The sequence below is a fragment of the Pan troglodytes genome, chromosome 4, assembly GCF_028858775.2.
Source record: "Pan troglodytes isolate AG18354 chromosome 4, NHGRI_mPanTro3-v2.0_pri, whole genome shotgun sequence".
NCBI lineage: Eukaryota > Metazoa > Chordata > Mammalia > Primates > Hominidae > Pan > Pan troglodytes.
Genome location: NC_072402.2, coordinates 27,878,607 through 27,891,432, shown reverse-complemented (window position 1 = coordinate 27,891,432; position 12,826 = coordinate 27,878,607). Strand labels below are relative to the sequence as shown.

Below are 12,826 nucleotides of genomic sequence, written 5' to 3'. Positions count from 1 at the left end.
TGGGAATATGACCTATGAAATTCTCCTAGCAGTAAAATCCCTTAAAGGAACTATGTCTGCTGAATGTATGGAAGGGAAGGCAAGGTACTCTACAAGATTACATTCTTCTTTGCAACCTGAAGAAGAAACAAAGTTCTAATTGAAAATAGCCCAAGTGGAAAGAAGAGTCCTCAGGAAAAGAACTGGGATAACCGTGAGATAGGCTTGGAACAAGTGTAACTCACTAAGTGCTTACACTGATAAGAAATTCAAGTTCAGCACAACTCATCCCCAATTTCTCAAATTGCTCTTCAACTCATCAGTGTTACTAGAAGTGCATCTTCAGGCCTAAGAGAAACTAAGGCTTTGGTGTAAAGCAGTGCCTTCAGTGGATGCAGTTAAGGTAGAAGAAATATGAAAGAATCTTATGACTTACTGCAGCAGTGGCAGATGTGTTTGACACCTAGTTAAAAATGTCAATCAGTACTGCTATGCCGGATAGTAATGATTAATTGCTTGAATACTATAGAGATATATTAGGTATTAACTAGGTTCGGGAAACATTTTCTAAAAATATCGTTACTAATTATGATTTCTATAGGAAAATGTTTTTGAATTTCAAACACTAGATTGAACTTGTGAAATTCAATTTTTTCATAAGTGAATCTTACTCAAGACAAACAATAGACTGGCACAACAGCACAAGGGACAAGAAGCCTGGGTTAAAAGTCAAATTCTGTCATCACTAGCTGTGTGATTTTGGAGAAGTTACTCCAATCTTGCTGAGCCTCCATTTCTACATCTGTAAGATAGAGGTTTAAAAAAAACAGAATTTGGTTCGAGACCAGGATTCTCCTGCCTCAGCCTCCCAAGTAGCTGGGACCTAAACTTTTTTTGCCACATTTTTAGGCATCTGTATCTGGCCAATGTTAGAACTCAGAGCAAAATTATGGTAAAATGAACAGATTAGCAACTTGCTCCCTCTCCCTCTCCCTCTCCGTCTCCCTCTCCCTCTCTCTCTCCCCATGGTCTCCCTCTCCCTCTCTTTCCACGGTCTCCCTCTGATGCCGAGCCGAAGCTGGACGGTACTGCTGCCATCTCAGCTCACTGCAACCTCCCTGCCGGATTCTCCTGCCTCAGCCTGCCGAGTGCCTGCGATTGCAGGCGCGCGCCGCCACGCCTGACTGGTTTTCGTATTTTTTTGGTGGAGACGGGGTTTCGATGTGTCGGCCGGGCTGGTCTCCAGCTCCTAGCCACGAGTGATCTGCCAGCCTCGGCCTCCCGAGGTGCCGGGATTGCAGACGGAGTCTCGTTAACTCAGTGCTCAATGGCGCCCAGGCTGGAGTGCAGTGGCGTGATCTCGGCTCGCTACAACCACCTCCCAGCCGCCTGCCTTGGCCTCCCTAAGTGCCGAGATTGCAGCCTCTGCCTGGCAGCCACCCCGTCTGGGAAGTGAGGAGCGTCTCCGCCTGACCGCCCATCGTCTGGGATGTGAGGAGCCCCCCTGCCTGGCTGCCCAGTCTGGAAAGTGAGGAGCGTCTCTGCCCGGCCGCCATCCCATCTAGGAAGTGAGGAGCGCCTCTTCCCGGCTGCCATCACATCTGGGAAGTGAGGAGCGTCTCTGCCCGGCCGCCCATCGTCTGAGATGTGGGGAGCACCTCTGCCCTGCCGCCCCATCCGGGATGTGAGGAGCGTCTCTGCCCAGCCGCCCCGTCTGAGAAGTGAGGAGACCCTCTGCCTGGCAACCGCCCCGTCTGAGAAGTGAGGAGCCCCTCCGCCCGGCAGCCACTCCATCTGAGAAGTGAGGAGGGTCCTCCCTCCTCGTCCGGGAGGGAGGTGGGGGGGTCAGCCCCCCACCCGGCCAGCCACCCCGTCCGGGAGGGAGGTGGGGGGATCAGCCCCCCGCCCGGCCAGCCGCCCCGTCCGGGAGGTGAGGGGCGCCTCTGCCCGGCCACCCCTACTGGGAAGTGAGGAGCCCCTCTGCCCGGCCAGCCGCTCCGTCCGGGAGGGAGGTGGGGGGTTCAGCCCCCCGCCCGGCCAGCCGCCCCGTCCGGGAGGTGAGGGGCGCCTCTGCCCGGCCGCCCCTACCGGGAAGTGAGGAGCCCCTCTGCCCGGCCAGCCGCCCCGTCCGGGAGGGAGGTGGGGGGGTCAGCCCCCCGCCTGGCCAGCCGCCCCGTCCGGGAGGTGAGGGGTGCCTCTGCCCGGCTGCCCCTACTGGGAAGTGAGGAGCCCCTCTGCCCGGCCAGCCGCCCCATCCGGGAGGGAGGTGGGGGGGTCAGCCCCCCACCCGGCCAGCCGCCCCGTCCGGGAGGGAGGTGGGGGGGTCAGCCCCCCGCCCGGCCAGCCGCCCCGTCCGGGAGGGAGGTGGGGGGATCAGCCCCCCGCCCGGCCAGCCGCCCCGTCTGGGAGGTGAGGGGCGCCTCTGCCCGGCCGCCCCTACTGGGAAGTGAGGAGCCCCTCTGCCCGGCCAGCCGCTCTGTCCGGGAGGGAGGTGGGGGGGTCAGCCCCCCGCCCGGCCAGCCGCCCTGTCCGGGAGGGAGGTGGGGGTGTTAGCCCCCCGCCTGGCCAGCCGCCCTGTCCGGGAGGTGAGGGGCGCCTCTGCCCAGCCGCCCCTACTGGGAAGTGAGGAGCCCCTCTGCCCGGCCAGCCGCCCCGTCCGGGAGGGAGGTGGGGGGGTCAGCCCCCCGCCCGGCCAGCCGCCCCGTCCGGGAGGGAGGTGGGGGGGTCAGCCCCCCGCCCAGCCAGCCGCCCCGTCCGGGAGGGAGGTGGGGGGGTCAGCCCCCCGCCCGGTCAGCCGCCCCGTCCGGGAGGGAGGTGGGGGGATCAGCCCCCCGCCCGGCCAGCCGCCCCGTCCGGGAGGTGAGGGGCACCTCTGCCCGGCCGCCCTACCGGGAAGTGAGGAGCCCCTCTGCCCGGCCAGCCGCCCCATCCGGGAGGGAGGTGGGGGGGGTCAGCCCCCTGCCCGGCCAGCTGCCCCGTCGGGGAAGTGAGGGGCACCTCTGCCCGGCCGCCCCTACTGGGAAGTGAGGAGCCCCTCTACCCGGCCAGCCGCCCTGTCCGGGAGGGAGGTGGGGGGTCAGCCCCCCGCCCGGCCAGCCGCCCCGTCCGTCCGGGAGGTGAGGGGCGCTTCTGCCCGGCCGCTCCTACTGGGAAGTGAGGAGCTCCTCTGCCCGGCCACCACCCCATCTGGGAGGTGTACCCAACGGCTCATTGAGAACGGGCCATGAAGATAATGGCGGTTTTGTGGAATAGAAAGGGGGGAAAGGTGGGGAAAGGATTGAGAAATCGGATGGTTGCCGTGTCTGTGTGGAGGGAGGTAGACATGGGAGACTTTTCATTTTGTTCTGTACTAAGAAAGATTCTTCTGCCTTGGGATCCTGTTGATCTGTGACCTTACCCCCAACCCTGTGCTCTCTGAAACATGTGCTGTATCCACTCAGGGTTGAATGGATTAAGGGCGGTGCAAGATGTGCTTTGTTAAACAGATGCTTGAAGGCAGCATGTTCGCTAAGAGTCATCACCACTCCCTAATCTCAAGTACCCAGGGACACAAACACTGCGGAAGGCCGCAGGGTCCTCTGCCTAGGAAAACCAGAGAACTTTGTTCACTTGTTTATCTGCTGACCTTCCCTCCACTATTGTCCTGTGACCCTGCCAAATCCCCCTCTGCGAGAAACACCCAAGAATGATCAATAAAAAATAAAAAAATAAAAATAAATAAAAATAAAAAAAACAGAATTTAACTACTTCATAAAGATTTAAATGAGTCAATATAAGTGGAATGTAGAATAATACCTGGTAAATATTAAATGCAAAATAAATGCAGCTGTTATCGTTATTGAGGAAAAGTAAAATTCAATTTCTTACCCAACGGACATACTTCTACTTACCCTCAAAAATCTAATCCAAACCTTTCTTTATGAAACCCTTCTTGAATTCCATAGAAACTGAATATTCCTCTCTTTGTATCCCATAATGTACATTCAGCTAAATGTTCAACAGTATTTCCAAATTTACATAATCAGAATCACAGAAACTTGAATCAAACTATAAAAATCATAGAATTCTAGTTCAAGCACACTTTCAATGCCATGTATTTATTTTTACTTTTCAAATAGTCATTTTTAGTTTTTATTTTTGTGTTTTATAAGAGTCAGGGTCTCACTCTGTTTCCCTGGCTGGAGCACAGCAGCCTGATGACAACTCACTGCAATCTCAAACTCCTGGGCTCAAGTGATCTACCCACCTCAGCCTCCCAAGTAGCTGGAACTACAGGTGCTTGCCAGCACGCCTCACTAATTTTTAAAACCTTTTGTAAAGAAGAGGTCTCACTATGTTGTCCAGATTGGTCTCAAACTCCTGGCCTCAAGTGACCCTCCTGCCTTAGCCTTCCATGAGCCACCATGCCAGGCCACTTTTCACAAAGTCATTTTTAGAAATAGCAGCATACAAGCACATCGATTTTCATAATGATTAAGAATTTTTTTAATTGAAATAAGATACTGAGATCCCAAGTCTCAAAGTAGCAAAAGTTTAAATTGTTTCAGGTTTTCTAAATCTTATAGTTTATAGCCAAAACACAAAAGATATTTAACCTACTTTAACAACAGAACTACTACGTCTGTTTTATATAATTAAAAGATGTGAACAGAAAAATCATTGGGTAAGTGAGTTGTAATTGTATTCTCTAAGAACTGCAATAACTTAAAAGACTAAAAATAGGTGGCATATCCTGGAACCAATAAGCAATTATAGCAAGGTTGCAGGATACAAAGTTAATATACAAGTCAATCACTTTCCTATATACTAGCAATGAACAAGTGAAATTTGAAATTAAAAATACTATTTACATTAGCACCCAGAAAAAAATGAATACTTTGGTATAAATCTAATAAAATATGCCAAGACCTGTATGAAGAAAACTACATAACTCTGATGACTGAATTCAAAGAATAAATAAATGGAGAGATATTCCATGTTCATGAAAAGGATATTACCAAGGAGGCAGTCCTTCTCAACTTAATCTACAGATTCAATGTAATTACAATCAAAATCCAAGCAAGTTATTTTAAGGGTATCAAAAAAAAATAAAATAAAATAAAATAAAGAAATGTTCTAAGGTTAATTTGAAGAGGCAAAAGACCCAGAAGAGCCAACACAATACTGAAGAACAAAGTTGGAGGACTGACATTAACCAACTTCAAGATTCACTAGAAAGCTAGAATAATCAAGACTGTGTTATTGATGAAAGAAGAAATAAACAGATCAACAGAATAGAATAGAGGGGCCAGAAATAGACCCACATATAGTCAAATGATCTTTGACAAAAGGGCACAGGCAATACAATGGAGAAAAAAAAAAAACAAATTTCACCAAATGGTACTGAAACAACTAGACATTCATGTGCAAAAAAAAAAAAAAAAAAAAAAGACTCTAGACACACATCTTACACTCTTCACAATAGTTAACTCAAATAGAACATAGACCTAAATGTAAAACACAAAGTTATAAAAGTCCTGTTAGATAACATAGATGACTGTGGACAAGGCAACAACTTTTTAGACACAAAACCAAAGGCATGATCCATGAAAGAAAGAGCTGATAAGCTGGACTTCATTACAATTAAAATCTGCTCTGTAAAAGACAATGTCAAGGAAATGAGAAAACAAAGCAGACCAGGGGAAAATATCTGCAAAAGACATATCTGATAAGGATTGTTATACAAAATATAACAAACTCTTAATTAAAACTCAACAAGAAAACAATCTGATTTTAAAAATGCACCAAAGACCTTAAAAGACACCTCACCAAAGACATACAGACAGCAAATAAGAATATGAAAAGATGTTCCACATCATGTCATTAGGAAAATACAAATTAAAATAAGGAAATACCATTATACACCTATTAGAATGGCCAAAATCCAGAACACTGACAACACTGAATGCTGGCAAGAATGTAGAGCAATGGGAACTCTGATTCATTGCTGGTAGGAATGCAAAATGATATAGCCTCTTTAGAAGACAGCTTGTGGTTTCTTACAGTCTTACCATATGATCCAGCAATTGCACTTGCTGGTTTTTACCCAAAGGAACTGAAAACCTTTGTCCACACAAAAAACTGTACATACAGTTTATATCACCTTTGTTCATAATTGCCAAAATCTGGAAGCAACCAAGATATCCCTCAGTAGGTGAATAAACTGTGGTACATCAGACAATGGAATATTATTAAACCCTATAAAGAAATGGACTATTAAGCTATGAAAAGACAGAGATGAACCTTAAATGCATATTCTTAAGTGAAAGAAGTCAATCTGAAAAGTCTACATACTGTAAGATTCCAACTATATCCAAACCCATTGAATGTACAACACCAAGAATGAACCCCAAAGTACACTATGGACTTTGGGCAATTATGGTGTGTCAATGTAGATTCGTCAATTGTAAGAAATTTACCACTCTGGTGAAGGATGTTGATAATAGTAGAGGACATGCATGTGTGGGAGCAGGGAATATCTAGGAAATCTCTTGTATCTTCCTCTTAAGATTTCTGTGAACCTAAAACTACTCTTTAAAAAGTCTGCAAAAAAATTTTAATGCAACACAAAAATAAAATCTATTACATGAAATTTCATATAATCGATTACTATCTTTAAAAAAACACATTTCTATTATTTTTCTGTTTACTGTTTGGAAAGTTGACAGTAAATAAATTTATGGAAAGATTTATATAATTAAAAACAGTATGAGCTCTTTGCTTGCTTTTTAGATACACTGTACTACAATAATTTTACAGGAGCAGTTAATAAATATGGGTACCAGGCACGTGGGCTGAATATCTATGCATCCAAATTTGCTACAATGTCACCTCCTCATTGAAGCTTTCCCTACATGCCCTATCTAAAACAGGCATTTTCTATCCCCTTACTCTCTCTGTTAAATGTATCACAACTGACATATTACATGCCCATTTCATCATGAGATCATCAGCCTCTCCCAATAAATAAGGGCCGAGATTGTCTCTGTTTTTAAGCAGTTATATCCCTGCTGCCAAGAACAGTACCTGGCATACAGATGGTGAATAAAAACAAATGAATGATTTAAGAACTTTTTTTAAAGTTTGGTGAAACAAAAGGTACAGTCATTTCAAAGCCAAAAGAACATTCATTTCACCATGACTGTAAGGATTTCTTTTTTTCTATAACTCAAGAGTAAGTGGAATACAAAGAGTAGAAAGGCAGTTTACACTTAAGTTTATTTCTAAAAAGTTCCTTTGAGACAAGCTGTATTCATTCTTACTAACATGGGCAAAACCACATTAACAACAGTCAGAAAATAATAACTTCTCTCTTAGAAATGAACACTTTAGAATATCTTCTGATTTTCTGAAATCAACTTAATGCACTTTAAGCTTTTGTTGCGGAGAAAACAAAAGAACCAATTTTTTTAAGTGGATCAAAGCCCAAAGTATCAACTAATCTTAAAAACCAACCTTGAACCAACCAAATATTAACCAAGAGAAAAGTCAGTCTATAACATTTTTTCAACTAGGCCTCTGTAGTAAGAAAGCAGTGAAGGAAAGCAGTCAGAAGAAAATAAAGTCAGAGAACTGAGAAGAAACCTGAATGTTTCTTCTAAAAGTTAACCTTAGTGGTTAACTGCTAATACATGACTGAATCCATCCTTCAAACTGCACATGTCAAATTACCACTCAGCTGGCAAAAGGACCTCCAGTATCTCCATCAAAGTCTCTTATACTTGCATTTCTCTCTAGTAGGGGTTTAAGGTCCACCAATTTAACTCTTAACTGCATCCAGTGCTAGAGTAAGGATTTAAAAAAAAACACACAAAACTTAATTGCGGAACTTATTAAAAATGCAATTCTAATATCCAGAATCTACAAGCAACTTAAACAAATTTACAAGAAAAAAACAACACCATCAAAAAGTAGGCAAAGGATATGAACAGACACTTCTCAAAAGAAGACATTTATGTGGCCAACAAACATGAAAAAAAGCTCATCGTCATTGGTCATTAGAGAAATACAAATCAAAACCACAATAAGATACCATCTCATGCCAGTTAGAATGACAATTATTAAAAAGTCAGCAAACAACAGATGCTGGCGAATATGTGGAGAAATAGGAACGCTTTTACACTGCTGGTGGGAGGGTAAATTAGTTCAACCATTGTGGAAGACAGTGTGGTGATTCCTCCAGGATCTAGAACCAGAAATACCATTTGACCCAGCAATCCCATTACTGGGTATATACCCAAAGGACTATAAATCATTCTACTCTAAAGATACATGCACACACACGTATGTTTATTGCAGCACTATTTACAATAGCAAAGACTTGGAACCAACCCAAATACACATCAATGACAGACTGGATCACAAAAATGTGGCACATATACACCATGGAATACTATGCAGCCATAAAAAAGAATGAGTTCATGTCCTTTGCAGGGACATGGATGAAGCTGGAAGTCATCATTCTCAGCAAACTAACACAGGAACAGAAAACCAAACCATGTTCTCACTCATAAGTGGGAGTTAAACAATGAGAACACATGGACACAGAGGGGGTAACATCACACACTGCGGCCTGTCAGGGGGTGGGGGGCAAGGGGAGGGAGAGCATTAGGACAAATACCTAATACATACAGAGTTTAAAACATAGATGATGGGTTGATAAATGCAGCAAAACCACCATGGCACATGTATACCTATGTAACAAACCTGTATGTTCCGTACATGTATCCCAGAACTTAAAGTAAAATTTGAAAAAAAATTTAAAAATACAATTCTAAAACTTCATGCTACCCCAAATTATCAGTGCAGAGAAGTGTTTTTTATCAAGTATCACAGGTGATTCCTATGCAAACTCAAGCTTGAAAACTAGTATATTAACCCACTTTTCAAAACTCAGTTGAAGTCACCTACTACAGCAGTCCCCAACCTTTTTGGCCCCAGGGACTGGTTTCATGGAAGACGATTTTTTCACACATTGTGGAGGCAGTGTGGAGGAAGGATGGTTTCGGGATGAAATTGTTCCACCTCAGATAATCAGGCATTAGATTGTCATTTAAGGGTCACCTAACTCAGGTCCCTCACATGCACAGTTCACAACAGGGTTTGCGCTCCTATGAGAATATAATGCCACCACTGATCTGACAGGAGGTGGACCTCAGGCATTAATACTCGCTTGCCCACCACTCACCTCCTGATGTGCAGCCCAGTTCCTAACAGGCCATGGACCAGTACAAGTCCACAGTCCCAGGGGTTGGGAACCTGTGACCTACTACATGACCCAACCTGCTCTCAGTTAGAAATAATTTCTTTCCACTGTACTCTTTGAGCCTATTATATGTGTTTCTCTTATAGCATTTACACACTCTTCCCAACACTCCCCTCCACTCCCCTCAAAAAGAAAACTTTTCATCAAATCCAATTGATTATGGCAAAGGTTTATAACCTCCCCATGGCCTACTCTCCCACACCTGCCCACAAACCATTGTTCAATTACAGCAGTAAGTTACTACAGGATGATACACAGATGCAAGCCTTGATATCTGCAATTCCAGGAGCTAGCTCTAATCTACCTATCTTCCACAAATTAGCTTGAATGGTAGAAAGATTTATATTTGATCAAAGTTGGTCTGTAATTTTCAAAAAGGAAAGTGCAATAGAGCAAATGGCTTTATTCCATTAGTAAATTTCCTATAGACTTGTCTTCACAACAACTTGAAAGCATAAAAATTAAGCGTGAGTTCAGTATTTTCAGTCTGGATCATAATCCTATTCTCCTTCATTCATAATACAAAAACCTTGTTATAGGCACAGGTATCTACTGAGTATCGGTATACATAATGTATGAGAGAATGAGAGCACAGAATTAGTTTATCATTGATTAAAACAAGAATTAAATCAAAACATTCCAAGAGTTGTGTTCCATTCTGGAGCAGTATTTAAGACAGTAGTGAAAGACTTGGCCAAATATACAAAGATTCCAAGTACTATCTATGTGACTTATGAAAAAAATGAAAAAGAGAATGATAAAAGAAATCAAACTTCAGCCAAAATGGCATGGAAACAAAACAGTGGAAATGAGACTAACTTTTATTTAATCTGAAACATGTAACTATCCTCAAAAATGTTGAGTAGTCATGGAATCATAAATTTAAGAAGGTGCTTTAATACCCATCAAGTCCCACTTCTCTTACCCAGGAGGAATTTGGAACTCTTATCAAAATTGAGTGACTTTTCCAAATCCATATAACTAACAATGGGCAGAATCTGGGTCCTCTGGGGTCAATACTAATGTTCTTTTCATAATATCATTAGGCCCCAGCAATGCAAAACAAGTTCTGATTTCAACAAGCTGAATCCTCAATAAATTCAGCCCATGTTCACTTCATTTAATGGTTAAACTCTTCCCTTTGAAAAATTCCAAGCATTAACCACACTTGCATATACAGACATTATCAATTTCATAGCTGGGAAAGATAAAACTCAGCCAAGATAATTAGCTCAGAAATATAAGCACTTCCAGAAGGAAAAGAGCCAACTAGTTAGTTCCAAAATGACATTCAGAAAAACAGCGTAAGATTACATTAGTTCCAAACATTAACTACCTCTTTTGAACCGACAGGATAAGCAGGATTCTACTTCTAGTATTCCAAAACACTGAGAACAAGTTCATGTTCAGCTTTTCTGTGACTATGATGAATTTAAGTATTTTAATTATACTTTACCTTCAACTTTTCAGACCAAAAAGTCAAAAATTAATCTTAAATTTAAAAAAATGAAAATATGAGTTTTAGTCCAGACTGCCAAACTACTGTTACTTCAGATAAATCACTGTCAATTTCTAGACCCCAGATTCTTTCTTCTTTAAAATGGGGATGGAAGAGTGATTACTAGGCTTTGGTTTCTCCCAGTTCTGTTTTCCCTATCCTTGTCTAATTTCACTGATACAAAAGAAAAACAACTTTCTTAATACAAACCATATTATTCACTGAGGTTTAAAAAAAAAACTTTAAAGAGATAGGTTATCTGGTAAAGTGCACCAGGAACTACATTATTTTGAAGGTCTTTGTTCTACATTCAGCTAAGTTTCTAAAAGTCATTCAAAAGCCAATCACCACACACATTAACTGAATGTTGGCAATATTTGGCCCTGAAAATATAAGACGAACTGAAGCTAAATTCCAGGACAAAAGCCTCTGCAAGTGAGGGTTTGAAATCTTGTATACGGTGAAGAAACTGACAATAATGAACTTCACCAGAGCCCCGTGATCTTGAAAAACAGCAAAGGTTAAGAAACCCCTTGCCCCCGTTTGTGTTCTGAGAAATTGGCTTACTGCAAAGAATCATCTTTCCTGTAGAATTCAGATAAGACTAAGGGTTGATCCATACCCCCCTACCCCTTGTTTACCTATAACAAGGCCATAACTAGACCCTTCTAATTCCCATCCTTTGCTTCGTAAATGACTTGCTGAAGTACCTGTCCCACAGATCAATCGGAACAAAATACTTATTAACCAAACTTTAAGATTCTCTTCTCTCGGGTACCTGAATTTTGTCCTTCCCTCAGTCTGAAACAACATATACAAACCTCTCCTAACAGCTCCTCCTCAGAATACATGGGCTCAGGGTAAAACATTATCTGGTTACTGCCGGATCATACCCACATTTTCATCCCAATTCCTGACATCTTATTTACCCCTACCAACAAAAGACAAACCCTTTCTGCCTAACCTTTAAGGTGCATGCAAATCTTACGGTCATTCTCCCTACTGCAACAGTTCCTTCAACCTTCCTCCACACCCCTGCAATATTCCTTTCGAATAAAGTCTGTCCTTACTAAACTCGGGTTTTTTATTTGACACCCTTTTCAATTATGAAATGGCTAAGTGTAAAGAATAAGGGGACTGCCGTTTCTTTAAATGACAGGTGTTGATCTTATACAAGGAGACCCGTTGTGTCCACCTGGAGAGGCTAAAAGCATTTCTAAGATCTGAAGTTCTTGGCCACTGTTCCGCGGCTGGAGAAGGGGGCGCAGAAGAGGTGACTGACCCGGCAAGGTCAACTCTGGGATCACCTGGCGCCACAGGCCATACACAGTAAACGGGCCATGAACAGGCAGGCTACCCAGTCCATACTCCCTGACAGATACGCCCCTGCCTCCGGCCCGCTAGTCTCCCAGACAGGTAGGCGGAATGCTGCTTCCTCAGGGGCTCAGACACCCTGAGATAGGTGGTGGGTCCTACCCAGCAGCTCATCCCAACGTTTCAACTCCATTCTGAGCAGAGCACCTGATGGCTCTTTTCACAGTACTGACCTCCCCGCCCTTTTCGCCCCACCGTTGTCACTCCTGCCCTCACAGAAGAACTCACCATGGCGCCTAGGATAGGTCGTGGACCAGACACCCTGGAGTCGCCGGGGCAGTCCCAAACCTCTTACCTCCCGGCCCTTGAGCCGAGAGACTCTCAAACAGCGAAAGAGAGGGTCTTCCGGCTCTGCCGGAAGTTGTGCGCGCGCGGGACAGGAAGTTCCTCCCTTCTCCAGAGCGCCGTCGACCCCACGCCACGCAGAGGTGAAGATACGCAGGACGTCCTCTAAAGCAACTTCCGTGGGTGCCAGGTTATGGGCTGGGGGCGGTGCTGACCTTGAGAGAGCGGAGGAGGCGCAGGCGCAGCACAGGTACGTGGGCGGGCGGATCGTGGTGGCTGCGCTTGCGAGCACCCTGAGGTAGATTGGGTGGTTTCAGCAGGAACGCATCCACTGTCTGAGAGGTGACGGAGGCACACGTTGGTGTGGGGAGCGGGAGGGGAGAGGG

The 12,826-nt window shown here is 44.4% G+C and overlaps 1 protein-coding gene and 1 long non-coding RNA gene across 25 annotated transcripts in view; one reads left to right on the top strand and one right to left on the bottom strand.

Annotated features, from left to right (window-relative positions):
• Nucleotides 1-12,573, bottom strand: part of TMEM161B (transmembrane protein 161B) — an 86,169-nt gene extending 73,596 nt beyond the window's left edge. For 7 of the 10 annotated variants that reach the window (XM_063810283.1, XM_063810284.1, XM_063810281.1 and 4 more), the window contains exon 1: nucleotides 12,384-12,544. Coding sequence is in view for 3 of the 10 variants with exons in the window: in XM_016953021.4 (XP_016808510.2) it covers nucleotides 12,384-12,386 (3 nt within the window). In the remaining 7 variants the exon portion in view is untranslated. Of the gene's footprint in view, nucleotides 1-12,383 lie in introns of all 10 variants that reach the window. The other 3 variants (XM_016953021.4, XM_063810278.1, XM_009448894.5) reach the window with 1 other exon arrangement.
• Nucleotides 12,553-12,826, top strand: part of LOC104006383 (uncharacterized) — a 167,941-nt gene continuing 167,667 nt past the window's right edge. For 11 of the 15 annotated variants that reach the window (XR_010156890.1, XR_010156889.1, XR_010156888.1 and 8 more), the window contains exon 1: nucleotides 12,553-12,690. This is a non-coding gene — a long non-coding RNA (uncharacterized LOC104006383). Of the gene's footprint in view, nucleotides 12,783-12,826 lie in introns of all 15 variants that reach the window. The other 4 variants (XR_010156892.1, XR_010156891.1, XR_008547921.1 and 1 more) reach the window with 1 other exon arrangement.